Raw genomic sequence first — 27,378 nt, forward strand, 5'->3', positions numbered from 1 at the left:
CTACCAGTATTTCCCCCTACTCTGAGCTTGGAAGCGGAAAAGGCCCTACATACCTTTGGGTATTTGGAGGGCCCTTCCTTTACTATAGAAAGATAAAAACTATTGATGAATTTGCCTGCTGGATATCTGCAAGGTGACAGCCTAGTCTATTGAGGACATATTTGTGAAGCTTTAGACCAGGGGTTGTCAAACTGCGGCCCTCCAGATGTCCATGGACTACAATTGTAGTCCATGGACATCTGGAGGGCCGCAGTTTGACTACCCCTGATTTAGACCTTGAGGTCTAAATGAGGAAGAAAGCAGATGTGAACAAGGCTATTCTTTAGACTTTGTTCCAGTGAGAGATCCACCCCACCTCCTCTGGTAAGTGGCTTGCTAATGGTGCCAAAACGGGGCTGCACAAAAAGATGGAAGATGAAAACAGAGCTGCATCTACCTGTAACTGCTGTTCACTGACATCTTCCATGCAGAAACACATTCTCTTCCTCCTGTGCTTCTGCAAGCTTTCACAGGGCCTATTGTGCCATGGAAGGGGGCTCGTGGTGGCTTAGTGGGAACTGAAGGAAGGGGTACCTGCCAACAGAACTCATAACTCCAAAAGGGGTGAGACGTCTCCTTTTTGGAGTTTTTGAGCTAGAAAGAAAATACCCCACAGCCAGCCTGTGCAATCGTGGTCCCATTGTGCGTCTGCACAGAAGACATTGATGAACAACAGTTACAGGTGAGAGCAACTCTTTTTTTATTATAGGCGCTGCGATTAACATGTTTCCTTGTTTCTTTCCCAAAGAGATCCATCTTACATACAAAGTGGCTATTCAACAGCAACTCTGAAGTAGAAAAGATAATTTATTTGCTCAGTCATTTGGCCCCTGACATTTTAAAAAGGGAAACATGAAAAGAATGTAACCAAAACAAGGGTTTTCCCCACTGGGGAGAAAGGTGCAAAAGGAGGAGGAGTCAAGAGGAGGCCTGGTGGGAATATTTGGATGGGGAGTGTCTTACAACTGGAGATCTGGTGAAGAGAAGACTGGGAAGAGACGACAGACAGGATATTACAGGGACAGGAATCCACCGGGAATTCAGTGACAATTACAAGGGCAGGACATGGAGGCCAGACAGTTGCCATAATCATACATTCTGGGCTGTTTCCCCCCTCTTTCTATCAATGTTCTTTCACATAATGCCAAATTTTCCAGCGAAATAATTTGTGTTGCTCTGGGTAGTTGCATTTTTCCCTGCGCCCTTTCTGGGTGGGTCTAAAGCAACATATTTGATCTGAAATCCTCCTGCCGTCACAGAAGCATCGGACAAAAATTTCAGCGTCATGACATTTCCTAGAGAGAGAAAGAAATTAGATTATTATTTGGGAGGCAAAATTAGCTCTTCCTCCTCACTGTCCAATCTTTCGTTTTTGTTCTTATGTGTAAAACAATGCCTCTTTAGAAACAGCCTTATTGGGACAACTGTATAACTTTCAGGAGTGGAGTTAAAGGTTCAGACTGGGAATAGGTCGGAGGAATGTAAGATGGGGATTCACTGAACTTGATACAGGTTGCGATACAGGTCATAATTTTAAATTGATAAAAAGCCCTCGGCTGGAGGCAGAGGAAGGAAGTGGCTAGCATGTTGACAGGTTTAACAGCTGCAGAGGGTAGCCACTTTAGTCTCTTATAAAACAGCGACACCTTATAATTTGTTAGGGACTGATGCTAAATATTGTGTTGTCCAATTCAGCAACACTTGACCTCATGTTCCATCACCCTATTGTTTTGTTCATGTGAACAGGGCGGTATCAAAGTTTCAAACCACTGCTCAGCATGTGAAGTGTGCTAACTCCTGCCACTGGATCAGAACAAATCTGCTATGAAAGGTTATATAGGTTGTATGGAATCTGAAATTCGTCACTCTTAGCTTTTGGTGGTGAATAATGATATTTACAAAACCTGGGTATCCAGTCAATAAATATCATGTTCCTGTCTGTAGAGCTATATGAGAGACATTTATTGAGGCCATGGTTGTAATGTTGTCTGTCATGAGTTGGAGTATGTAGTATTTACCTGTGCTAACAATTGGATCTGGTAATTCATCTCCACAATATCTGAAAAAGAGAATAAATGAATTTTTAGTCAAATGTTAGTAAACTAGAATGGAATCACACAAGGACTACAGAGGCTACCTTGGATTGGATCCCACCCAAAAGTTCCATATGTGCAAAGGCTTTTTGCTCCCTCTCCCATGGCAGACCTCTGACTTCATCATCTGCTCTCAAGAGAATAAGGGGGAATTTTGAACAGGACAGGAAGATGGGAAATCGTTCTAACTGCAGAAATTCTAGGTGCGATCCATGCATTCTGTCCACCAGACGTGAGGCTGATTTATATAGATTTCCACTATGATGAAGTTATGTTATATTTTGGGGAATAAGTAAGATCTGTGATGTGCATAACTGAACAGAAGATAAAGGGTGTCCTGCAGGGGGCACTGGAGGAGATGCATATTTAGCATCGATAGGATAGCAGCTTCCTAATGATTTTCAAGTTATCTCCTTGATGGAGTCTTCCTGATTTTTTAGCACATTTCCTCTGGGCTTGCCTCCAGAAGAGTTGTTGAACAACAGAAGAATGACTGCAGACAACAGCTAGCTAGATAGTTAGGTATCTCTTGCTCTTGCTATGTGCTTAGTTGTTTCTCTTCTAAATAAAAATTGTTTTATGCTTTAAGAAGCCTGGTGTGACATCCTCTCTGTACATTCAAATTCTGCCAGCAATATGTTACTGCTGTAGTAAAGGAATCAACTTTCACATAATAATGGTAATATCATGAGGGGAAAAAAGAATTAAGCATATCTTAGATTTATCTCAGTTCTTTATAAAGATGGGGCCTTGGAATTAATTGTGTGACAGTACCTCTATGCTAGAGCCTCTTGTGGCGCAGAGTGGTAAGGCAGCCGTCTGAAAGCTTTGCCCATGAGGCTGGGAGTTCAATCCCAGCAGCCGGCTCAAGGTTGACTCAGCCTTCCATCCTTCCAAGGTCGGTAAAATGAGTACCCAGCTTGCTGGGGGGTAAACGGTAATGACTGGGGAAGGCACTGGCAAACCACCCCGCATTGAGTCTGCCATGAAAACGCTAGAGGGCGTCACCCCAAGGGTCAGACATGACTCGGTGCTTGCACAGGGGATACCTTTACCTTTACCTCTATGCTGCAATAGCAATCAATGGGTTGATCTGATTTCTAAATTGACCTCGGATCTATATCCAATGTCTTTATCCTATTTTGGCTAAACATTATCATGGAACAGGATTTAAAGCAGTGGTTCTCAACCTGGGGGTCGGGACCCCTTTGGGGGTGGAATGACCCTTTCACAGGAGTTGTGGCAGGGCAAGCAGCTTGGCTTGGGGGGGCACTATCTACACAACAGCCTTGCAGAGCAGATCAAGATAGAGCGTTCGTCTGCCTGGAGCAGCAGAAAAGAGCAAGATCGGCATGGTGGGACAAGAGGCAGAACTGAACTGAGAAACCCCAGGGAAAAACCAATTTTTATACCATCAATGGATCTTCACGCCATTGGACAGTTTCAGATTAATTTCTGTGAAAGAACACTTGCGTAATTTTATGGTTGGGGGTCGCCACAACATGAGGAACTGTATTAAAGGGCTACAATAAAATCAGAGTCCAGTAGCACCTTTAAGACCAACCAAGATTTATTCAGGGTCACGGCATTAGGAAGGTTGAGAACCACTGATTTAAAGTGAAGTAAAAAGAGGCACCATGCAACACTCAGCATGGAAAACAGCTTCTCTCTGTGTAGGGGAAAAATGGTAGGGATTACTGCTTTCTTTTAATTTTCAGTATATTAAGAGCTATCTGTATGATAGTTAGTTAGGAACCCAGTTACCTGAAGACAAATTAGGGAGTTTGATATGCCTCTGTTGAATCATAGAATCATAGAGTTGGAAGGGATCTCCTGGGTCATCTAGTCCAACCCCCAGCACTATGCAGGACACTCACAACCCTATCACTCATCCACTGTAACCAGCCACCCCCATGAACCTTCACAGAATCAGCCTCTCTGTCAGATGGCTATCCAGCCTCTGTTTAAAAATTCCCAAAGATGAAGAACCCACCACTTCCCGAGGAGGCAGAGAAGTGCAACCGGATTGTAAGAGATGAAGAAACCCTGGGGAAGGGAGAAGGTTATTAACATGAATTTAACTTTAATTGGGCTTTTATTGAAATTATGCACTTACTGCCTTAAGTCTCTCAGACTGGGTGGCTTTAAAAGAAATCCTGATAAATAGAACCACATATGGGCCGCTATCCAATGGAGCATTTCAGCAGATGGGAGGACCGCTGCCTGAAGAGTGTGATTTTCTCACCTCCCCCTTTCCTGTGGCAGTCCTTGCAAAATGCTCCCACAAAGCATAGCATTTTGGGCTACAGCAGAAAGCAGCAGGTGAGAGTCCTATTTTGTAGGCAGAAATTCTGCCAGCCACAGAAATGCTTTGTGGGATCCAGCCCAAATTCTGTCTGTGATCTTGTGGCTTAGCAGAGAATCCAATATGGGTCTTTAAAAATAAAAACCCAAATCTGCATGTTGATGTTGGGTACTAGAATGAACAGGGTGTGGACAGAGTAGCTTCCTAGAGATACTTCTTTGAGATACTTTAGAGAAAGAGAGATGACAAAGGTGAACTAATCCCCAGAATCTATAGGTGACCCATGTACAGATTTATGCCACTGCACTAAAACTATTCCACAAGGCAATTTATTACTTTTTAGGTGACTTTGTATGTGCCAGTTCCTAATAATGGACTTCCAACAACCAGAGCTTGGGCTACAGAAACCTCTTTGTCAATTATCTGTAATGTGAAGCTGAATATTTTGAGTAATACTGCCTTATATGGGTTCTTACATGATCTCTTGCTCTTCAGTTGTATGGGGTCGCTGGCCCCTGCTGTGGTGTGCACTATATTAAGATGTGAACATACATCTTACCTGCCCACAAAGCCATTGACATCATCGTAGCTGTCATAGATTTCTAAGTAATCAGACATGCAAGATGTGTCCTCTTCGAGGTCAAAGTCAATGAACTGGATTTGAACCCGCTGCCCGTACTTCACTCTTATGTGCCAATAACAGATCTGATCGTTTTCGTACTCATTTGGGTAGCCAGGGGTTTTAAAGACATGTTGTGGATTTGTGAAGACTCCGCCACAATCTTTTCCTAGTTGGAGAGAATAAAAAAAGAATCAGGCACAGATGCTGAACTTGGCTCTTTGAAAGGATTTCTATTTTCCTCTTTCAAAAGGGAACAGAACAACCGACTTCTGGCACCTCATTTAGAATAAGTGCCACCACTGTAACATATATTTATGTTCAGTTTGTTAACAGAAACAGGAGGTAAAGTGGCATGGGGGACAAGCATGGCATTCTAGCCTGTGTAACTGAATCTTATTTTTAAGAAAAAGATTTGGGTGGTGGGAATAATGGGTCAGAGAGCTGGAAAAGCCCTCCCCTGGCCACCATATCTTTGTTCTATAAATCAGATTCCTTGAATCGCTCCTCTATTTGTTTGCTCTTGAAAAAATAAAAAAAAATTTGTCTTCTCTAGCTGTCTAACAGCACTGAGTCCATTCCCAGCATGCATCTGGTAATCCACATAGGAGATGTCAATCTGTATCCGGCTATGGTGCTCGTATCCCAGGGTGTTTGCTATGAAAGAGCTGAATGGACCTCCTGAAAGTGCTGAATACATGAGGGTGTTGATATGGCTTCTGTTAGCAGGTATTGGGAAAGACCTAGAATCATAGAGTTGGAAGGGACTTCCAGGGTCATCTAGTCCAACCCCACTGAGATCCTGGAGAGGCACTGCAAGTCAGAGTACAGAACCCTGAGCTGGTTGGAGCAGTGGTCTGACCTTAGATTAAAGGTAGCTTCACATGTAGCCAGTGTAGTGATCATACTGTCAGATTAGGATCTAGGAGACTTAGGACAGAATCCCCACTCTGCCACGGAAGGTTGCCAACTGACCATTCTTAGCCTAAACCACCTCACAGGGATGCCGTGAAGATAAAATGGGGTGAAGGTGAACAATGTGAGCCACTTTGGGTCCCGAGAGGGGAGAAAAGTGCAGTATAAATGAAGTAAATAAAATGAAAGACCCCCATGTTCATTTGGAGATTCCCCCCCTTGTACTTTCTGTGTTCTTTGTTTATCATAAAAACCCTTTAAAAATAAAAATCATCTCCCTTACTAAGCTGTGTTTCCGCCTCAGAAATGGAACAACTTTGCCAACAACATTATTGACAAAAGATGAAGACATTTCTTCAGAACAGGAAGAACCACCCATTTTAAGCGGCGTGGTCTAATTTATGCTGCTTACCACCCAAACAATACATTTGGAAACCATCTGAGCGTCTCAAAGGAGATGGTCAAAACAGTAGAGGGAGGCTGACTTATTAGACTGTGGGACCTGTGTGTGGCCTCTCCCATTTTGTCTGACGTGTTCAACATCTGTGAGGGTTCTCCACCCTGAAAGGTCACTCAGCTGAATACGTAGGCAGAGCTGCGCAGCTGTTCATCTTGACTCCTTATTGTTTTCTACGGGGCAGTGTCCCTTCTGCCTCCTTTCATAAAGAGTAAGGCATTATATTAAAGCACGTGATTACAAAGTGAAGCAAACAAAACAAAACAAAACGCTCCATTCCTTTCCGGGACTGGAAAACTACAACATATTGAACAATGCACTTTGTATGAGGAGCTATTGGAATATATCACACATTCCACAGAAGATTTCTATTCCTGAAAATACAAAGCAACACCAGTGGGTTTAAGATGGACTTTAATATATATGTATGTATTAAGCCAGTTTGGTGTAGTGGTTAGGAGTGCAGACTTCTAATCTGGCATGCCAGGCTCGATTCTGCACTCCCCCACATGCAACCAGCTGGGTGACCTTGGGCTCGCCACGGCACTGATAAAACTGTTCTGACCAGGCAGTGATATCAACGCTCTCTCAGCCTCACCCACCCCACAGGGTGTCTGTTGTGGGGAGAGGAATGGGAAGGCGACTGTAAGCCGCTTTGAGCCTCCTTCGGGTAGGGAAAAGTGGCATATAAGAACCAACTCTTCTTCTTTTTCTTAAGGTAAAGGTAAAGGTATCCCCTGTGCAAGCACCGAGTCATGTCTGACCCTTGGGGTGACGCCCTGTAGTGTTTTCTTAGCAGACACAAGACAGGGTGGTTTTGCCATTTCCTTCCCCAGTCATTACCGTGTATGTATTACATGACTGTTATGTGTTAATTCCCCTTTATGTATTATGAGACTAGCTGGTGTGTCTGTGTATGTATATGTGAGCCATTTGGGAACTTCCTATAAGCTCGCATACATCTTTTTAACCACAATCCATACCTAATTCATTTCCAGCATCTTCACTAGCCATTAGAGCACCCTTTTGACTGTGGAGGAACCCCTGAAATATTTTTCAGGCTCCAAGGAACCCCGGAAGTGGTCACCTGCCCCTTCAGAGAAGTGGATACCTAAGTAAGATGTGGGAGCCAGCCGATCAATCAATTGATCATTTACCATCTCCATTGTGGAGAAAGAGGCTAGGCTTCTAGAGCGACAGGAGGTCTCCGGTGATGTCCTGGTTGGGAATCCCTTCATTAGAGCTTTGCATCTTATTAATCTATTGGCAAAACACTTAGGATGATATATAATAATACTTTTTTTCCACTGGCTTTGCCCTTTGCCTTGATTATGTAATCATTAGCTTCCATCTGCCATGGATAACATGGGACAGCTCTTGGAGTTCCCTCTGTTTAGCCTGAGACCTGCTGAATAACTGGATTAATTAACAGGTGAAGCACAGAGGCCCTTGGGTCTAGAAATCAGCAACGGGAGTTGATCCCAGCAGCATTCGAATTGGCTGTTAGCTTCAGAAAGGAAAGGCCTGGAATCCGCCTAGGAAGCTTTGCCATTACTGAATTCTGGGACCTTCTCTGATGCGCTTTTGGAACTCAGCTTGCCTGCACAGCAGCTGTTTCCTTACTATTCCTTCTCCCAAAGCAAAATGGCAAATAAACAAATGTTCACAATGGCTTCATAGGTCCCCAGTGTTCGGTGGAAACTGGCCCCATGGAGTCTGCCATAAACATTCCACTGCTGGGGGGACAAGACTGAGAAACCAAGCAGGATATTAATGATAACTCTGGTATTGAGTACTTGATTTCAAACCCTCCTTTAACTGTGTATTTTCTGGGCAAATTGTGGTGACTTCCTGTGCTTAATACAATGTTACACCCATGTTGTTCTCCCCTTCTTTCCCACAGCAGATCACTTACTGTGTGTTGTTCTGTTACCATGCCCTGTTTTCCACAGGCTATGGGGCAAGGCACAATGTAATGAATATAGGATACTACACATTATGGGGGAGGGAGACGCAACATGCTAGTATGGGTAGTAGCTCCACATCCTGTCTAATGTGCAATTCTATCCATAGGGAATTTGTCCCCAGCTTCCAAAGATCTTCAGCAGTTTCTAGGATGTTTCTTGGCACAATTCTGTGTACTGGTTGTGACCTACAAAGAGCCAGGCACTTTCTATCCAAGATATCCTATACGAACTTGCCCAGTTCCCAGCCAGATCCGTGTGCTGCAACTTTTGAAGTAGGCAGGATCTTAGGATAGGGCCTTGTCTGTAGTGGTGCTGCAATTAACAGAGTAACCACCTAAGATTCACTTGTGTTTTCTTTTAAGCCCTGCATTAAATTGTGGGGTTTATGTGGTGATTGCTCCTAGAAGAAGAAGAAGAGTTTGTTCTTTTATACTGCCTTTTCACAGAGCCTCTTGTGGCGCAGAGTGGTAAGGCAGCTGCCTGAAAGCTTTGCCCATGAGGTTGGGAGTTCGATCCCAGCAGCCGGCTCAGGGTTGACTCAGCCTTCCATCCTTCCGAGGTCGGTAAAATGAGTACCCAGCTTGCTGGGGGGTAAACGGTAATGACTGGGGAAGGCACTGGCAAACCACCCTGTATTGAGTCTGCCATGAAAACGCTAGAGGGCGTCACCCCAAGGGTCAGACATGACTCGGTGCTTGCACAGGGGATACCTTGACCTTGACTGCCTTTTCTTTACCAGAAGGAGTCTCAAAGCAGTTTACAATTGCCTTCCTTTTCCTCTCCCCACAACATTCACCCTGTGAGGTGGGGTGAGGCTGAGAGAACCCTGCCACTCTGCCACCGGCTCACCTTCGGTGCTCTCCAGCAGCCGCCATGGCTGGGGCTCCCCCTCGGCATCGCACTGCGCAGCTGCTTCTGGCAGCGCCCCCCCAGTAGGCGGTGGGAAGTCAGGGGAGCCGTCGGGAAAGCAAGTGGAGCAGGGGCTCAGGCGGTGGTGATGTCCCTCAGCGAAAGACTACCCCCCCCCCTGGGCCTCAGTAATATTGTCAAGCGTTGACTGGTCCCTGGTGATAAAAAGGTTGGGGACCACTGCCCTAAGGGACATATCTGTTGCTCACATACCATTCGGGTTATAACAGTAAGCATCCCATCTCTCGCTTCTGTTGAGTCGGAAGCCATAATCCACAATCCCAGTCCTTCCAAAGCCACAGTTGCTTCCAGGTTTGACAATGGGATAGCCAACTCTTCCCTTAGCCAGCCAACCAGCAGCACACATATGAAAACCTGAAGAACACAAGGCAGTGTCAAAGTGGTCCCCCATGGGTTTAGAAAGAAATATTGTGCTCGGACCAACAACTCTTGTTCTTGTCGCCAAAAATGCAATTGTTGCCCAGATATTTTAAATTAAATTTTTGCCTTAGGCATGAAGAACTTTCCATGTTTGGTTCATTTTTTTAATTTTAAAGGTCATCTTTTGTCATTTACAACACAAGTGTTGATTTTCCTCTGAAGCGAGAAAAAGAGCAATGAAAGACAGATGTTCACTGGCAATGTTTAGACACCCTTCTAAGCATAGTGACTTCAGTGGACACAGGAAAATATAACTCTAGGTAGGACAGCACTGCAAAGCTTCTAATTACAGACCTAACTCTTGCACCCTCGCCTTATAAAACCACTACCAAAGGGAAATGTGTTGATTTCCCTTCCTGCAGAACAGAAATTGGTCACAGTCCCCCCCCCTCTGTCTGTCTGTCTGTCTGTCTGTCTGTCTGTCTGTCTGTCTGTCTGTCTATCTATCTATCTATCTATCTATCTATCTATCTATCTATCTATCTATCTATCTATCTATCTATCTATAGAGAGAGACTAAGTCTTTAGGGTGTGCAGTGAGACTTACATCTGAGGAAACCTGCAAAGGATTAAGCAGTCAATAATATGGATCCTAGCACTATATTTTAACCTTGGTGTAATTCTTGTTCCCTCAGAGGAAATCCTTGTACTCCCCACCATTACCCTCCTGCTTCTTATCCTCAGATGCTGACCTGCTTCCTTTGTATTAGCACGGCTTACTATGTTGGTCCTCATGCACACCAAAATCGGTGGTATCATGTGTGAAGCGGGAAAATCCCACTATTATTCACAACAGTACTGTACTTTTCACCTTTCCTCGGGCTACAGTGCTTACTGCACGCTGACACACTTATTGGTATTCAGGATATATTCTGCGGTTGGGACTTGCACTATGCAGGACACTCACATCCCTATTGCTCATCCACTGTCACCTGCCACCCCTTGAACCTTAACAGAATCAGCCTCTCTGTCATATGGCTATCCAGCCTCTGTTTAAAAATTTCCAAAGATGGAGAACCACCACCTCCCAAGGAAGCCTGTTCCACTGAGAAACCACTCTGTCGGGAACTTTATTTGGATGTTTAGATGGAATTTCTTTTGCATTGATTTCATCCCATTGGTTCTAGTCCGTCCCTCCGGGGCAAGAGAGAACAACTCTGCTCCATCCTCTATATGGCACCCTTTTAAATACTTGAAGATGGTTATCAGATCCCCTCTTAGTCATCTCCTCTCGAGGCTAAAAAGACTAAGCTCCCCCAACTTTTCCTCATACATCTTGGTCTCCAAGCCCCACACCATCTCTGGACACGCTCCAGTTTGTCTACATCCCTCTTCAACTGTGGTGCCCAAAACTGAACACAGTACTCCAAGTGAGGCCGAACCAGAGCAGAGGAAAGCAGAGTAAATCAGATTGGAAGCTAAGCAGAGTTGGCCCTGGCCAGTATTTAGATGGGAGACCTCCAAGGAATAACAGTGTCATGACACAGAAGCAGGCAATGGCAAACCTCCTCTGAACATCTCTTGCCTTGAAACCCTATGGGTCACCATAAATCTCCTGTGACTTGACATCACTGTCCATCACCACATTTCTCTTAAGGCAAAACAAGCACATATACAGTTCCTGGAGGTGCCTTTGAGAGCTGGATCTATGCAGTAGTAATACTGAGAAAGGTGGATTTAATACAGCTTGTGATCGAATTACTGCAAAGCAGAACATCAACAGTGAAGTCAATGGGCTCAGAAGTATGTAGCTCTGTTTACAACGTGAGCATTGCAGTCGCAGTGTATATTCCATAGGGAATAAGACTAAACGGGTTTGAATCTATATAACTCAATGAATTTCATTCTTAGATTTTCACCCATACTACTGAGAAGTAAGTTTTTGTAAGGAACAGGAACACTGGCAGAGAATGTAATGGAATTTTGAGTTTGACTCTCTAGCCTTGGGCAAGCCTTGCTTACCAGCAATTCCCTGGCAGGAATGTTTCACAGTTGTATGGAGACGGATGGAGCAAGCAGCATATGAGGGGGTGAGAGTGTTGATCACTGATAACAGGCAGCTTGGTCTCTCCTTCTGTTTTTGTAAATGAATTCAGAGGATTGATTGGCTGTTTTGACAAAGGATTATCATTGGCTGTATTTGGTTGTGACACAGTCTACTGATGTAACAGAACTTATTTTTGCTATATATTTCCTGTCATGTAAGGAGATCAAAGTTTGACGAAGAGTGCTTGCACTCGAAAGCTCACACCCTGAATAAATCTTTGTTGGTCTTAAAGGGGCTACTGGACTCTGATTTTACTGGCAGAGATGGATTTTGAAGAAATGCAGAACAGATGAATGACTAGAATGGGGGGAGCTTAGTCTTTGAAAGATCTACAATACAATATTTATGGTGTGGCAATTCAAGGGTTCAAAATGCTGCTGCACAGCCTTTTCCTCTATTGCAGTGGTGCTTGCACTGGAAAATCCCCAATTTATTCCATATCCTGTTCTATCATACCTATTTTCCTCGCGGCTTCAAGCTGCTGGTATGTCGCTAGATGTCCACCTTCATATTCACATACTGCTTTTGCCTCTGCATAGGTGAGTTGGTATTTTCCATTTCTGCCTTCTCTGTGATATACTCCAGCTGCTCGCTCTGTGAATGGAAAGCAATTAACAGATTTGATGGATTTTCTTTGCTGTTCTCAAAGGCAAAGATTTGAAGATATCATTATACTTTTCATCATCACCAATGATTTCTCTGGAAGGGTGGCTTCTTGGTCAACTATAAACAGAACCATTAAGAAGAAGAAGAAGAAGAAGAAGAAGAAGAAGAAGAAGAAGAAGAGTTGGTTTTTATGTGCCACTTTTCTCTACTCGAAAGAGTCTCAAAGTGGCTTACAGTCGTCTTCCCTTTCCTCTCCCCACAACAGACACCCTGTGAGGGAGGTGAGGCTGAGAGAGCCCTGATATTACTGCTCGGTTAGAACAGCTTTATCAATGCTGTGGCGAGCCCAAGGTCACCCAGCTAGTTGCATGTGGGGGAGTGCAGAATCAAACCCGGCTCGCCAGATTAGAAGTCGACACTCCTAACCACTACACCAAGCTGGAGTAGTCATGTCTTAGAAAGTATCTTTTCCAAGATTGAGCTCTTCCAAGGGTCTTTCATGGCAATTCTGAATGATTGAAACAAATTACTCCAAAAGCAGTAACACTCCTAGAATTGTGAAAGTAATCATTCTGAAGGATCTATGTTAAATAATTGACATATCTAAAATAGTCTTCCTAGACAGCATCACAGTGATTTTTTTAAAAAACATTTGGTACGTAATCATGCTCACATGAACCAGTCAGGAGTGTCAGTGGGTGAACACTGCTCATGCTCATTTAACTACTAGAAAAAATATTTTAGCATCAAGAGATGACCAGTATTATGAATGTAGACTACTTTGAAACCTATTCCAGAGACTTAGCGTAAGATTGAAAGCCATATGATGCAGTAACCTTGCTGAAGTTCCCTCTTCGCGCATGAAATGATACACAGTTTCGATCTCCACCCTGTGTCAGACATAATACAGACAGAACATGCACATATATGAGTTGTGGGTTCTCCACAATTTCTGCATATGTGGTGCCCAATTAGAATCAAGGACATAATAGACATAGATAAGGTACTTCGTCCTTCATTCTTGTGTCATTTTATATCCTTTTTATATCCTCAACAATCCCATTGGGTGTGCTATTTTAGGAAACACTTTTGTTCCCTGGAATCAAACAATCCCAATAGCCCCCACCTCAGTACATTAGCAGCCTAGTACAGGTAGGATGCTCAGTGGTTGGATTGAAGTCCTGCCAGGAATCCTGAGTCTGTCGTCTTGAGTCCCATGATGGAAGAATGGTGGGATATAAACACCCCAAATAAATACCTTTCAAGGAACCTTGAGAATCAGAGAAGCTCAGGATCTATAGTTCTAGGAAGGGGCATGGTTTTTTAACAGATAATTTTACCAGCACCCTTATAAAAATTTATAGTTCTCAAATATTTATGAGAAAAGCCAACACAAAACATATTCAGATTTGTTTCATACATGGCACTTGAGTGCTGTAGTGAAATTATACCATATTAATTTACCAGTTGATACGAAACTTGGGTAATCTTCCTCACTAATCTCAATTTCATCATCACATCCAGACTTGTTTCCCTAACACCCAAGCGGAAGTTTCTACTTTATCCCTTCCTCTTCATTATTTATAACGTGTTGGGTCCATGGATCCCAAAGAGTTGTCATTGCATTTCACACTCAGGCTGCCCTCAGGTTTTCCATCCAGTCTCTGCTTCACTAGGCTCTTGACCCGTCCCCTCTGTTTGAAGATTTCTCACATTGTAGAGAGGTTCCCTGGGTCATGAAGAGAAAAAATAGGCCAGGGAATAGCACAGGCATTTTCGCACATCATTAAAAATAGTGTTATGCCAGCTGAATGACGTAGTGCTAAACATTATTGTGCCTCTTGGCGACTCCTCACTGTCTTGCTGTCTTGATTTTGTCTGCTGCCTTTTCACACTTCTTACACTCCACAACTGCTACTGGAAATGTTGGAAGAGAGCAACGCACTTTATACACGACTCTCTTCTGCCTGTCAATCAATCCTAGCAGCCAATCCCCTTTCTCCATGTTTTAAAGGGCTCACGATGCCTGCTAATTTTTAAAAAATTAAATACTTCTCCATTTAAATGCCTATGCATCTAATCATAGATGCATAGTTTTTTTTAATGCCACACCTTATGGAATCATGAGTCGATACTTAAAAAAAACAATCTCATTCCTGATTTTTTTTGGGGGGGAGAACTTTAGAGAGGCATGCTTTATGTTACAACTTTGGGAGAAAATTATTTCTAGCATCGCCTGCATGCTTGTGTGCCTATTCATTGCTCCAGGCTGTTCTTCATTTTAAAAAAGCACTTCCTGTTCCCCCAGAAGAAGGGAGAAGGAAGTGGGTGTGAGGGTGGGACACTGGAGGCGGAGGTAGTGCTTCTTCGCTTCCATGCATTTCTTTTGGCCCCCCAAAAGTCTGCCTAGCATTGACTAGAGCCTTTTTCACCAGTGGCTCCAAACTGGTGGAATGAGCTCCCTAATGAAATCAAGGCCCTACTGGAACTTGAATCATTCCATAGGGCCTGCAAAACGGGCTTTCCAGTGAAGGCCGGCAATGAGGACCTGCATACAATTTGGTCCCTTACCAGGCAACTCCTGACAACCAATAATGTGCCTATCAGAAATTGTTTGTCCCCTAACTCTTATACCTACCCAACGTTACTCCTGTTATAACTATTATGCTGTTCACCATTCCAAATCTTGCAATGTACCTTTCCGCTCCCCATTGGTTCTATGTACACTGCCTCGAGACATCACAGTAAGGGGCAGTATATAAATCAGATGAATAAAAATAAAATAAAAAATAAGCACATAGAATTGCAGCTAAATAAGCAGTTATTTTGGACATTTGAAGAGCTATCCTGAGCAAAGTTACATCTTTCTAAGCATGTTTACGTCAGTGGACCTTGACAACTGCTTTGGATGGTGCTATTGGTATTGAAGTAATATTTAATTGCCATCACTGAGTAATAACACAGAGATATCCTGTGAACAGCTTGCATAAGATCAATATCCCCTGCCTGGATCCCCATGAGGTTTGAATAATATGGGATTGCAAACGTCTTTTGGTAGATGAGTGAGGATGTTGAGCTTTTTCATGTTTTTACAGTCTTCCAGTTTGGCCAATATTGTTTCCAAAACATTCTTTGTTAGGATAAAACAGGCAGTGGCATTATGCAAGGGATGTGTGTTTTCTCCTGGCTGAAGAAAACATAATGCTAACAAATTAAAACACATGAGCCAGGAAATGTGTGTGTGTGTGTGGGGGGGGGGGGGGGGATTGAAGCTGCTGAGTCACAGGGATTAAACAGAAAGCGCCCTCATCTGAATTTTGGAGAGAGGTCATTGGGAATTCCATGTAAAAGTGTGAGATTTTATATCATTATATGTTAGTGTGTATGTATGTAAATCTTTAAAAAGTTTAACACATTATAGTATAAGTAGGAGGCTAAACTGTTAAGTGATCTGCAATTGTTTTCCTGACATTTGATCTGCAATCACCTTCCTGGGATTTGATTTCTCCTTCAAAAGCAGCCTTGGGTAGAGATAGGAGAACCGGATCAGATAGCTAAAGGTATTATCTCTTTCTTCCTTCTCTGTTTTGGTTCCCTTATTAAAACTACCTCGTCCCCCCTTCGCAAAAACCAAGAGAATTAAAAGGAGCTCAAAAGAAAAATACTGAAATGTTGAGAAAAAGACAGAAACAAGAGCCTTTCGCTAGTAAGAACAAAGAAACTAAAGCTTCTTCAACTCTCATTGGGAAAAGCTTCCGTAACTCTCAAAAGCCTCTACTTAAGATGTGAAAACAGTACAACTACAACACATTTTAACTCCACATTCCATCTAAACTTTCCCTGTGTGTGTAATAAAATATTTTCTTTGGTTATTTTTCAAGATTGTTTTAAAATTACAATTTTTAATGGATTAATACCATCCACTTGGGGATCAGATTTACTGGACATATGGAAAAACATTCTATTTCCTTTTTCGACACCATGGTCTGTTTAAATAATGATGGTTCTCTCCAGAGGAAGTTCTCCAACTGCAATGCTTTCCTTCATTTCACATCTTTTCATTCTTATAATTTGCGAGCCAATCTTCCTTTTGGCCAATTTTTGCACTGTAAGAGAAATAGCACCACATTTTCATCATATAACTTGGCAGCACAAGAATTGGAATGTAACCTCCTAGCCAGAGGTTATCCTCGTAAAGTCATCAAAAAAAAAAAAAAAAAAAAAAAAACTAGATCCAGAAATGACACCATTGATAGGGGTTTCCAATTTCATCAGAGGACCAGAAAGATTAATAATAATATTGTTTTCTTTCTGGACTATTCAGCTTTATCTTTTTCTAGTACGAAAATCATCTATAAATATTGGGGTCTTGTACAAAATATTCCAGGTTGTGAATTTCTTCCTATTTTGGATCTCAAATGTATTAAAAAACCTTGTGATCTTCTTGTGCACACTGGGTTTTTTTACAACCAATTATTTAGAAGAATAGCAAGAGTTGGTTCTTCTATGCCCCTTTTCTCTACCAGAAGGAGTCTCAAAGCAGCTTACAATTGCCTTCCCTTTATCAGTGCTGTGGCGAGCCCAAGGTTACCCAGCTGGCTGCATGTGGAGAAGGAGTGGGGAATCAAACAAGGCTCGCCAGATTAGAAGTCAGCGCTCCTGACCACTACACCAATATGGCTTTAGAGCAGCCTTTCTCAACTTTTTTACTATTGAGAAACTCCTGAAACATTCTTTGGGCTTTTAGAAACGGCAGAAGAGGTGCAATCATGCAGAATATAGTTGCAAAGCATAGCTGTGTTCATGTCCTCCATTGGCCTCTCCCTTTCCCTCTCCCTCCAGGCCATTTCAGGAGAGTGGCTCAACATGACCCTATATGGTCATATCAGCCAATAAATGTTTAACAACTTTATATATAAATTGATTAACTCTCACCCATCTGGGAAATCCTTCCAGAAACCCTCCCCAGGGTTTCATGAAGCCCTGGTTGAGAAAGCCTGATTTAGATCATACGGCAAAAGGGGTTTTTTCAGTGTGGATCCCATTCAGCTTGTACAACTTTTGTTGAAGCTGACTCTTTGGTTGTTCTGGGACATAGCTTCACTTGGATTACTGTTCCTACCTGCTTATCTATGTGGGTATGTCTACAAGATCTGTTAAAACTAGAACACTGAAACACAGGTTCTGTACTAAACAAAAAGTTAAAGAGATGCCTTTAGAGCAGGGGTAGTCAAACTGCGGCCCTCCAGATGTCCATGGACTACAATTCCCAGGAGCCCCTGCCAGCGAATGCTGGCAGGGGCTCCTGGGAATTGTAGTCCATGGACATCTGGAGGGCCGCAGTTTGACTACCCCTGCTTTAGAGGATCATTGCATCCAACTGAATCATGATTCTGATGACATTAAGCTTTTCATTTTTAAGACTGTCAGGTCACACAAGTTCACTTGTGCGTGATGTGTATTCTTTTACCACAGGAAGCTGGATTCATCTTCAGATTGATTTCTCTTCATCCATGGGGGCTTAATACACAGCTTGAGCCGACGTCTTACATTTGATTATTTATTTTTCATTTGCCACCTCCCTCTCTTTCACATTGGAGCTGTACGGCATTTGTCTGTTGCCCTTTTAAATTTAGAGTTCCTTTTAGATTTAGAGTTGTTTCTTTCTAAATGACAACTGCTTCTATGTATGTAACTCTGCTGCTTTCATTTTCTCATCTCTTTGACAGTTATCATCTCGACTCTTTGCCCCTATTTTGCATCCTGTGTTCCTTAGCTGTTTTAGATTTTGTGAGTTGTCAATTTAATCAGCACAACTGTGAGTACTACCAAGGATTTTGAGACAATCTGAGGTTTGTTACCCATCAAAAGGGCAGTATAGGGGGAGAGTCTGCATTGTGCTCTCTTTCTTCTCCTCTCTATAAAGGTTATTTTCTTCTCCTTATAAAACTTATTTTGTTCTTGTTAGCTGAGTCTTTAAAATTTATCTGGTCAACGTTCAACCTTGCTATTCAGTTTGGATTTCTTCTCTTTTATGAGAACTCATTTTGGAACTTACTTGTGATTGTTAACATTCTATAAATGAGTACATTCTTCAATAGAAAGCTTATATCAGTTTTACTCTGTACTAAATACGGGTAAAACCACTGGATGTATAACCACCCAAAGTATTAGTTGATTGCGTTAGGTTTCTTATTGCACTATATTATACTTGTATATTTTGCTTTCATTTTGTACCCATCTTTGTTGGAAGCAGGACTGTCCCCTGAAGAAACCCCTGTGGGGGTGAAATGTACTTCTTGTTGAAAAGTCATTTTTGTTTAAAATATTCATATATTTAAACTTTGGAATTGTTTTATTAGTAACTAGAGTGAAAGCCCATTGAGTATTAGAAGTCAACGGGCGCAGGGATCTTCTGGTGGGGGGAGGGATGGGGGAAGGGTGGAAGGATGAAGGGGGAAAGGAGGGGAAAAGGAAGGAAGGGAGTAAAGGAGGAAGGAAGGGGGTAAAGGAGGAAGGAAGGGAAGAATGGAGGATGGGCAGAAGAAAGGGAGGGAGGAATTGGAGAGAAGGGGGGAGGGAGGAGGAGGGACAGAAAGGAGCGATGGGGGGGAAAGAAGGAAGGATAACTATGGTGTGAAGAGGAGTGCACAGCAAGTTGTGCGTCTTCTGATTATCTCTAGGGGCTGGAAGCAGAGTCTGGACAGGCCACAGACAGCCTCCGCCCAGGAGGCTGTTTCACAAATATTAGCTCTATAACAATGATTGGGTTTTCAAAAATACCACTGGTGGTACAGCAGGGAAAATAATGACCATAAGGCTGATAGAAAGAAAATGACATTGATTTGGTTAGACAATTCTCAGAAAATTAACATTAAAGGTACAAAAAATTCTTTTTTTTTAAATGGATTCTGCCACAGTTGAATTAAAGTTAAATTTTAGGGAAGACAAGCTGTATTATTTACAGGCAGCAGTGGAATATTAGTTGGAATGGCTAAAGAAACTGCAACAGCTTTTGTCTTTGTTGTGGGTGGTCCAGATGTACTGATAGTAATAAATGTCAGTTCATTTTACTGGTTCGTAAAAATTAATTTGCCTGTATTGATAACATTTCTGCATTTGTACCTCATCTTTCACTGGTTCCTCATGGAATCATTTTGTGCTTCCAAACTGATGCTCCCCCCTTTTTTTCAAGCAACCACAGGACCTGGTGATGTCATCCTCTTCTTCCCAGGTTTTTCCTGTCCTGCATACTCTCTCCAGACCTCCCTTACTCCACTCCCTTTGGTAAGAATGAAGGCCACATACATTGTGGTCTGAACAGAAAAGGGTGTCATTACAAAGGTTCTGCCCTTTTCTGCTGTAAGATTCTTGCACCCATCATTTCTCTTGCAAAATGAGAGAGCCAGCTCAGTGGAGTGGTTAAGAGTGGTGGCTTCTAATCTAGACAGCCAGGTTAAATTTTCCACGTGCAGCCAGCGGTGTGATCTCTAGCCACAGATTTGTCAGAACTCTTCTCACAGAGCAGCTTTCTCAGCCTCACCTACCTCACAGGGTGTTTGATGTGTGGAGAGGAAGGGCAGGAGATTGTAAGCCACTTTGAGACTCCTTCTGGTAAAGAAAAGTGGCATACAAGAACCAGCTCTTCTTCTTTAAAAAGTCAGCCATTGCTATAGTGCTTCATCAATGACCAACTTGTAAGTCTTTTAAAAGCAGTCCCGGCCTGTCTTAACCTGGATGGCCCAGACTATCCTTGGTTAGTATTTGAAAGGCAGACCACCAAGGAATTCCAGAGTCACTATGCAGAGGAAGGTAATGGTAAACCACCTGTTTTCCTCTTACCTTGAAAACCTATTGGGTCAGCATAAGTTGTCAATGATTTGCTGTCATTTTACATGCACAAAAAGCAGCTGGGGGGGGAATGCAGGGGGAAAGGCAGTGACCAGTGGCTGGAGCAGGAGTGTGGAGAAGTCTCCTGGGTGGAAGTCTCCTTGCCACTGCAAATGGCTCTGTATTTGTGGCATCATGGAGAATTCTCGCTGTGTGAAAGCAGACAATATTACTCAGTTCAATTTTACAAGTCCATTTATAAATATATTGGGATGCTAAAATAACCAAGCCTGGGAGCTCCCAAAACCTTCATGTTGCTAAATCCAACTTTGACAGCTCTTTCTGCCCACTTTACAGTTCCTTTCACCTGTACTAATTTTCAACATCACTGCTTCCTTCTTGCCTGTGACAGTGACACCCTCTGTTCTTGCTGCATGTTCACACAAATGTTAGCAAACAACTTTAATTCCTGAATTTAGCTCTTGTGGCCCAGCAGAAATGTTTGGAGTATTCGTCAGGTCTAAGGAGCTTTCCTTCAATTTATGTGGTTCTTCCTTCAACAGGAAAGTCATCTGAGTTGAAGGAAGTCTCCTTAAGAATGGAAGGAGGTTACCCATTTTTCTCAGTGCAGTTTCTACTGAAGATCCACCCCATTACAGTTTGGGCAGAAAATTTTCTCTTTGCCATCAAGTCACAGCTGATTTATGGCATTCCCGTGGGATTTTCAAGTCAAGAGACATTCAGATGTGGTTTTTCATCACCTGCCTCCCCATCACAACTCTGGTATCCCTTGGTTGTCTCCCTTCCAAGTGACCCTGCTTCACTTCGGAGGTCTGGTGAGATCAAGCTAGCCTTGGCTATCCAAGTCAGGGCAAAGAGATCTGCCATAAATACCTGCATGAAAGCTACTCCATGCAGTTAGTCACTTGTATAAAATGCTAGTTGGCCTGCATAGAACCTGAGCCAGATTGCAACTGGCCCAAATCACACAAGCTCATGTTGTTAGCTGACTACTACCATCCTAAGCAGAGCTTTACCCAGGCCTATCAATGTCAATGAGCTTAGAAAGGTATAACTCTGTTTAAGATTGCCCTGCAAATACAGAGACATTATAATGTATGAGTTCTCACTAGTAATTCCCCTGATAGGATACTCTGTGATCCAGATCTGAGTAGTTCAAGTGATGAGGTTCCCTATCTTTTAAAAGACAAATAAAATATCCTACTATTTGCTCTGTTTCTATGCATGAATGTTGCCAGATTTGGGCCTGCCTTTCTTCTTCTCCAAATGTCTTTTGCCCACCACAGAGAAGAACCAAGAATAATTCTGAGGTACAGCTCAAGTGAACATCATACAACTGGTGGGGGCAAACCTGATATTTTGTGAAGACTACAGAAATCCAGGTTCACCTCCTAAAGAACACCTACAAAATTACCTAACACTGATTGCTAATGTGATCTGAGGTAAATCTTCACTGCCCCCTTCTTTTCTCAGACTTTGTAAATCTTTCTTATCCTGAAGCCAAATTTTGGTCTTTGGTAGTCTTTATTTTGAGACATTGTTTAGTGGACTGAGACTACATGCTCATTTTTTTCCTCTCTTTCTAGAAAGTAGTCAAGAGGGGAAATATAAAAGGAAGGGCTTATTTCCCTTCCTAGTAAATAGGCATACTAGGAACTCTTTCTTGGTGTAGTGGTTAGGAGCATGGACTTCTAATCTCGCAAGCTGGGTTTGATACCCCGCTCCTTCACATGCTGCCAGCTGGGTGATCTTGGGGTCGCCACAGCACTGATAAAGCTGCTCTGACTGAGCAGTAATATCGGGGCTCTCTCAGTCTCAGCTACCTCACAGGGTGTCTGTTGTGGGGAGAGGAAAGGGAAGGCAAATGTAAGCCGCTTTGAGACTCCTTTGGGTAGAGAAAAGTAGCATATAAGAACCAGCTCTTCTTCCTCCTCCCCTTCTTAATTCCTGCTCATACTCTTTAACTGCTGTTAGGTTACACTTAAACAACTTGGTATACGCAGCTCCTAAACCAGTTTGATTCCCTGAGCCTCATTTACTGATTATCTTTCATTCATTAATATATATTACTCATATATATTACTCTCTGGAAACCTGTACATATTATAAATATTATTCCTTGAGTCATGGATCTGAGACATTTGCATCTGTGAATATGCAAACTCGGTGCATATTTATAAAAATTATTATCCAGCCGCAACCCCTTCCAAAAGAGAAATGGGGGGGGGGTATTGCTGGCACCAAAGAGCAGGAAAGTCCTAGCTGGATGTGATTATGTCCCCTCAAGTAGCCAAGAGCTGGCTCTGAGAAAACTGTTCTCTGAGGGAGTCTTGGAAGAAATGCTTCTCAAATGTTCCATGCAGACCCAAGGCCCATCTGTCTGCTTAGGAATGTTTATGCTTGCATGTAAAACAACCATAACAGGGGATTATTACTTGGACAGTGGGCCTTTCATGCCTGAAATTCAAATGATTTTATCTAAAACATCAAAGATATGAACTTTAGAAACACATGAAGGCTGGTCTAGCATACATCTTCTCAAAGCTCCAGTTGGGATTTTTAAAACTCTGATTAAGAAAGTAATGTACAGCCCACTTTTTAAAGCTAGTGACAAATACACTCCAACACACAAGCAGTGAAACAGAGAGAAGAGCTGAGTTTTGTGTTTCCTACTTTTTACTATCCAAAGGAGTCTTAAAGTGGATTATAATCGCTTACCCTTATCCACAACAGATTCCCTGTGAGGTAGGTAAGATCGAGAGGTAGGTAAGACTGAGAGAGTTCTGAAAGAACAGAGAGTGGCCCAAGATCACCCAGCTGAAGAGAGGGGAATAAAACTCAGCTACTCTTAACCACTACACCAAGCTGGCTGTCAACAGAGCCCTTAACACATTTAAAAAAAAATAAAAGATTAGCTGCTCAAAGGGATAATTTAGAATAGAGGAACCTCACAAGAACTCCTTCTCAAAGAGCTTTCCTAGGTCTTATCTGCACTGGGCTCTTTATTCTCTATCAGCTTGGATTTAAAAGAACAATCTGTACCAGATCTGATTTCCAGTCTGATGTCAGTCAGGTTTGTTATTCCATCTGCAACTTCCCAGCTCCACTCTCGAGTGACACCACCTTTCCCCTAGGATATCTGACAGTGGATATTATCTGCTTAATTGGAGAAAACTGCTCCAAAAGCCCATTCTTCCTTTGTGCAGATGTTTGCCTTTTTGGATTTTCTTTCTTTCCTTCCTTCCTCCTCCTTGTAGCCCAGCCACCCTTCCATTGTTCTCCCTGAGGCTGACCTCCACTTTCCCTGCTTGCTCTGGCAGCAGATTCAGGCAGGAAAACAAAAATCAACAAACTGCCTCATGCTCCTCCTTCATATTTTCCCCTCCCCTGGCTTGCTCTAGATGTAGAGGGGGGGGGGACAAAAGGCAGGAAATAAAACCCTTTCCAGCCTCCTGCTCCTTCAGTGCTAGCTGGGGCTTCACACAACCTCCGCTTCTCCCACTCTGCACTTTAGCTAAAAAGTGCCGACAGGTGCTGGCATGTGCCCCCCCCCCCCCATCATGCAAGAAGAGAGGAGACTGACAATTGGGACAATTAAAATACAGAAGACAATATCTGAGTGAAAGCTGTTTCAAGTCAGAAAAAGTAATGTTGCAAGATGCAGGTTCAGATACATCGGAATTCAGCAGGCTCGAGAGTGGGGGGGAAATGTGAGTGCAGACAGTACCCTAAAAAGGAAAAAAAAAACTTGGGCAGTGCTCTGATATGCATTATTTGCATGTCTAAAACTAGCCCTAAAACAGGTTTGAGAGGTAGGGTCCAGAGGTACATCAGTCAAAAAGCAATGTTCTGTTGACCCTGCAAAGAAGGCCAAGTCCCAAGCATATGCTATGCATGTTCCTTTAAGAAGTTTCATACCATTTGCCTTTATTACCTTTGAAGAAGGCTCAAGGCCAACTAGAAAAAATGATATATCCAGAACTCACCAGATTTTGAAAAATGCAGGTATCAGGTACACAATTTGGATTGGGACTGCTGTGTGATAGAAATAGTAGGTAGTGGTGATGGTTAGAGTTGTCAAGCAGTGCCCACCCACTAACAGGAATGCAGTATCCTGGGAGAAGTGATGTAGGCAGTTCTAGCCATTGCTAGAAACTGCCTGGTACATTTACCATGGAGTTTCTGCTGATTGCCAGAACTACCCTTGTCATTTCTGGGTATCTCTAGGAATAGCTCTGTGGTCAGAATGCCCGTAAGGAGCTGAAGCATTATTATTTCCTCCCAAGCCTGAATTTGGCAAAATTATTTACAATTTTTTAGAATCTCTAGACTATGATTGTTTTCCATCTCCTTCCCTCCCCACTGTTTGTTAATGACCTTATTACACATCAATTCACTTGTTTATTTTTATTCTAGGCCAACCAGCCAGCATGAGATGGAACAGAGATGGTGTTATTGGCTATATTAAATTTGAGACATGCTGCCCATGGTTCTGAAATCTTTCCCCATGCCTCTGCAGGGGTACATAACAGGGAAAGTTCATTCACCATGTTTTGATGTTATTCATTAACAGCAGGAACATCAAATCTTCCCTTTTTGATCCAAAAACAAGCTAGCTGAACCTTTTTCTCTGAAGCGCAATCTATATTTTATTACAGGAAAGTTACTCCCAGGCCCATCCAAGATTTATTTATTTTCCTCATTTTTACCCCACCTTTCTCTAAGCTGCTTGCATCATTCTTCTCTCCCATGTTTTATCCTTGCAAAAACCTTATGAGTGTATGACTGGCCTTAGGTCATTCATGAAATCCTTGATAGAGCAGGGGTCTGAACCTGGGTCTCCCAGATCCTATTCTAATACTCTGCCTGATCCTTTTTCAACCTTTCGGTCATGGAGAAACCCCTGAAATATTTTTCAGGCTTCGAGGTGACATGCCCCTTCAGAGAAGTGGGTACAGAAATAAGCTGTGGGAGCCAACCAACCAACCACTCAATCAATCATTTACTGTTTCCATTGTGGAAAAAGAGACTAGGCCTGTAGAACAGCAAGGGAAGTGGGCTCCAGTGAAATCAAGTGATGTCATCGGTCATTCAAACTTCTTGGAAACAGAACCTCTGGGGAGCTCCTGTGTAATCCCTGCTCTGCCCACTAAATCCTCTCCCACCTCTGTTTCACAATGCTTGATTTGTAAGACAGACAGCTAAATAGTGTGGTTGCCTGTGGCCAACACTGGGCCAGCAGGCCAAAATCAGAACTACCGACGAACACACTGTGCTATGTAGCTAATTTTCATGGTACCCCAGTTTTGGAGTGACTAGAGTATCATGGAAATGGACCAAGTTCCCAGAGTGATCTAATGCTGAATTATATTATCCCTGATTTGGACAGCATAACCCATGGAGGCATAATATTGTCTACCTGCAATCACAGGTTTGCCAACAGGGACCCAGACTTAGGGAAATAGTTTTCTTTCTTAGATCTGGGCTGCATCCACACATCACTGTAAATTGAAGAAAAAGAAGACTCTGTGCTCCTGGGGAATGACACATTTGGGAGGTGAAAGAGGGCTTGTTGTTCACTGGCAAAGTGTTGCCAAAGGGGAGGCACCAAGGACATCAGCCGTGAAGCTCTTATGGGCAAAACGTAGGATGAAAGTATTTCAAACAAATAAATAAAAACGTCTCTGTTACTTTGTTTGTACCCATCATCCGAAGGAACAGTTAATGACATATGAATCAAGTATACGTCATTCTGTGCTGTTGTACAGGGAACACAATGAAATCCTTAATGCACAGGCCAATTCAGTAGTTAAGGAAGATGATGGAGAAAAGTGCTGTCAAGGCATAGCTGTATTATATTGACCCCCTTGGGTTTTGAAGACAAGAAAGCTGGTTTGCCATTGGCTTCCTTTGCACAGCAACCCTAGACTTCCTCAGTGGTCTCCCATCCAAGTACAAACTGGGGTCCTACCAGGCTTAACTTCCAGGACCAGATGAGATCAGGCTAGCCTGGATTATCTAGATCAGGACCCAAGTCCACATAACTGACTGTTGCAATGATGCAGGTAGGAGTGGGTAAATATACATTGAGATATCATAATATGGGATGTGATATTGTAGGGGAAGGGATATTATGAGCTTGCTATTTGTTTTTACCAAGGCTCATATGTAGAATTGTGCCACTCCAAAACAGTGCCTAATTATTTCTTTAACAGATGAATTTGTCGAAGGCTTTCATGGCCAGAGTCAACTAGCTGTTATGTGTTTACTGGTTTGTGTGGCCATGGTCTGGTAGTTTAGAGGTAGGACATGGCAAGATGGGAATCTCTCCAACTGCTGGCATGGAGCATTTTCCATCTTGCCGTATCCTACCTCTGAAGATGCCAGCCAGTTAATGGCAAAATGTCAGGGACTAAAGTACCAGACCACACCCACGCAGCCTGGAAACCCCACAATAGCCATTTCTTTAACAATGCGTATTTTCCAAACATTTTTAAATACATGGAATCTCACATATATGAATAGTATATATCCTGTGCAGCTGTTTCTTTTTAGGTTCCTACTCTCTTCCAGATCTAGCTTTCATTTCAGCTCAAGTTTTCAGATAATTTCCACTTCTCATATCTCACAGGCATTCTTTCACATAAATAAAGCGTTCCACATTTTTTCTAAAGTAAGATTAAGAACTTTAGGACAAACATTGCAATTACTCCTCATTCAGTTAAAATCGCAGGAAGGTGCTGTCATTAATGCACAGACATTTTTTGGGGTGATATAACAAAGGACAGCTGTTTTCTGCAACCTAGGGTGAATAATGTAAATGCAAAAAACTCTCTTACCTAACCAAATCGAATTGTGCAGTACTCCGTCCTTGAACCCCCAGCCAGAAGCTCTCTCCCACAGCAAGGCAAAGAAAAAAGGGAACACAATCATGTCTTCTGTTGGCGCTTTTTCACAGTCACTGTTGAAGTGGCCTAAAGAGGCCCAGCTTGCAGCTGCTTAGTGCTTTACTCTAGTGAAACATCTGGTTGCCAGATTTTAAATAGTATTTCCATTGGTGAGGTCAGCAAGCCTGCACCAATTGAATATGCCGCAGTATTGCTCACAATTAAATCCGATCCCTGAGTTT

The 27,378-nt window shown here is 42.7% G+C and overlaps 1 protein-coding gene across 1 annotated transcript; it reads right to left on the reverse strand.

Moving 5' to 3' along the window:
• Positions 1–722: 722 nt before the first annotated feature.
• Positions 723–27,378, reverse strand: TNFAIP6 (TNF alpha induced protein 6). Its single transcript, XM_077320094.1, has 6 exons — positions 27,089–27,378; positions 12,249–12,386; positions 9,518–9,679; positions 4,997–5,225; positions 2,058–2,098; positions 723–1,334 (listed from the first exon to the last, which is right to left on the reverse strand). Exons 1-6 carry the CDS (start codon positions 27,180–27,182, stop codon positions 1,174–1,176), a joined length of 825 nt encoding a protein of 274 aa, XP_077176209.1. The 5' UTR covers positions 27,183–27,378; the 3' UTR covers positions 723–1,173.

The sequence above is a fragment of the Paroedura picta genome, chromosome 2 (genome assembly GCF_049243985.1).
Source record: "Paroedura picta isolate Pp20150507F chromosome 2, Ppicta_v3.0, whole genome shotgun sequence".
NCBI lineage: Eukaryota > Metazoa > Chordata > Lepidosauria > Squamata > Gekkonidae > Paroedura > Paroedura picta.

Excerpts from the sequence above, each read along its gene's own strand:
- TNFAIP6 (XM_077320094.1), bottom strand. The coding sequence starts at position 27,182 with ATGATTGTGTTCCCTTTTTTCTTTGCCTTGCTGTGGGAGAGAGCTTCT. Across the intron at positions 5,226-9,517 it reads TTACTGTTATAACCCGAATG|GAAAAGATTGTGGCGGAGTC; the intron begins GTATGTGAGCAA and ends CTCTCCAACTAG. Across the intron at positions 2,099-4,996 it reads GTCAATGGCTTTGTGGGCAG|ATATTGTGGAGATGAATTAC; the intron begins GTAAGATGTATG and ends TCTCTTTTTCAG.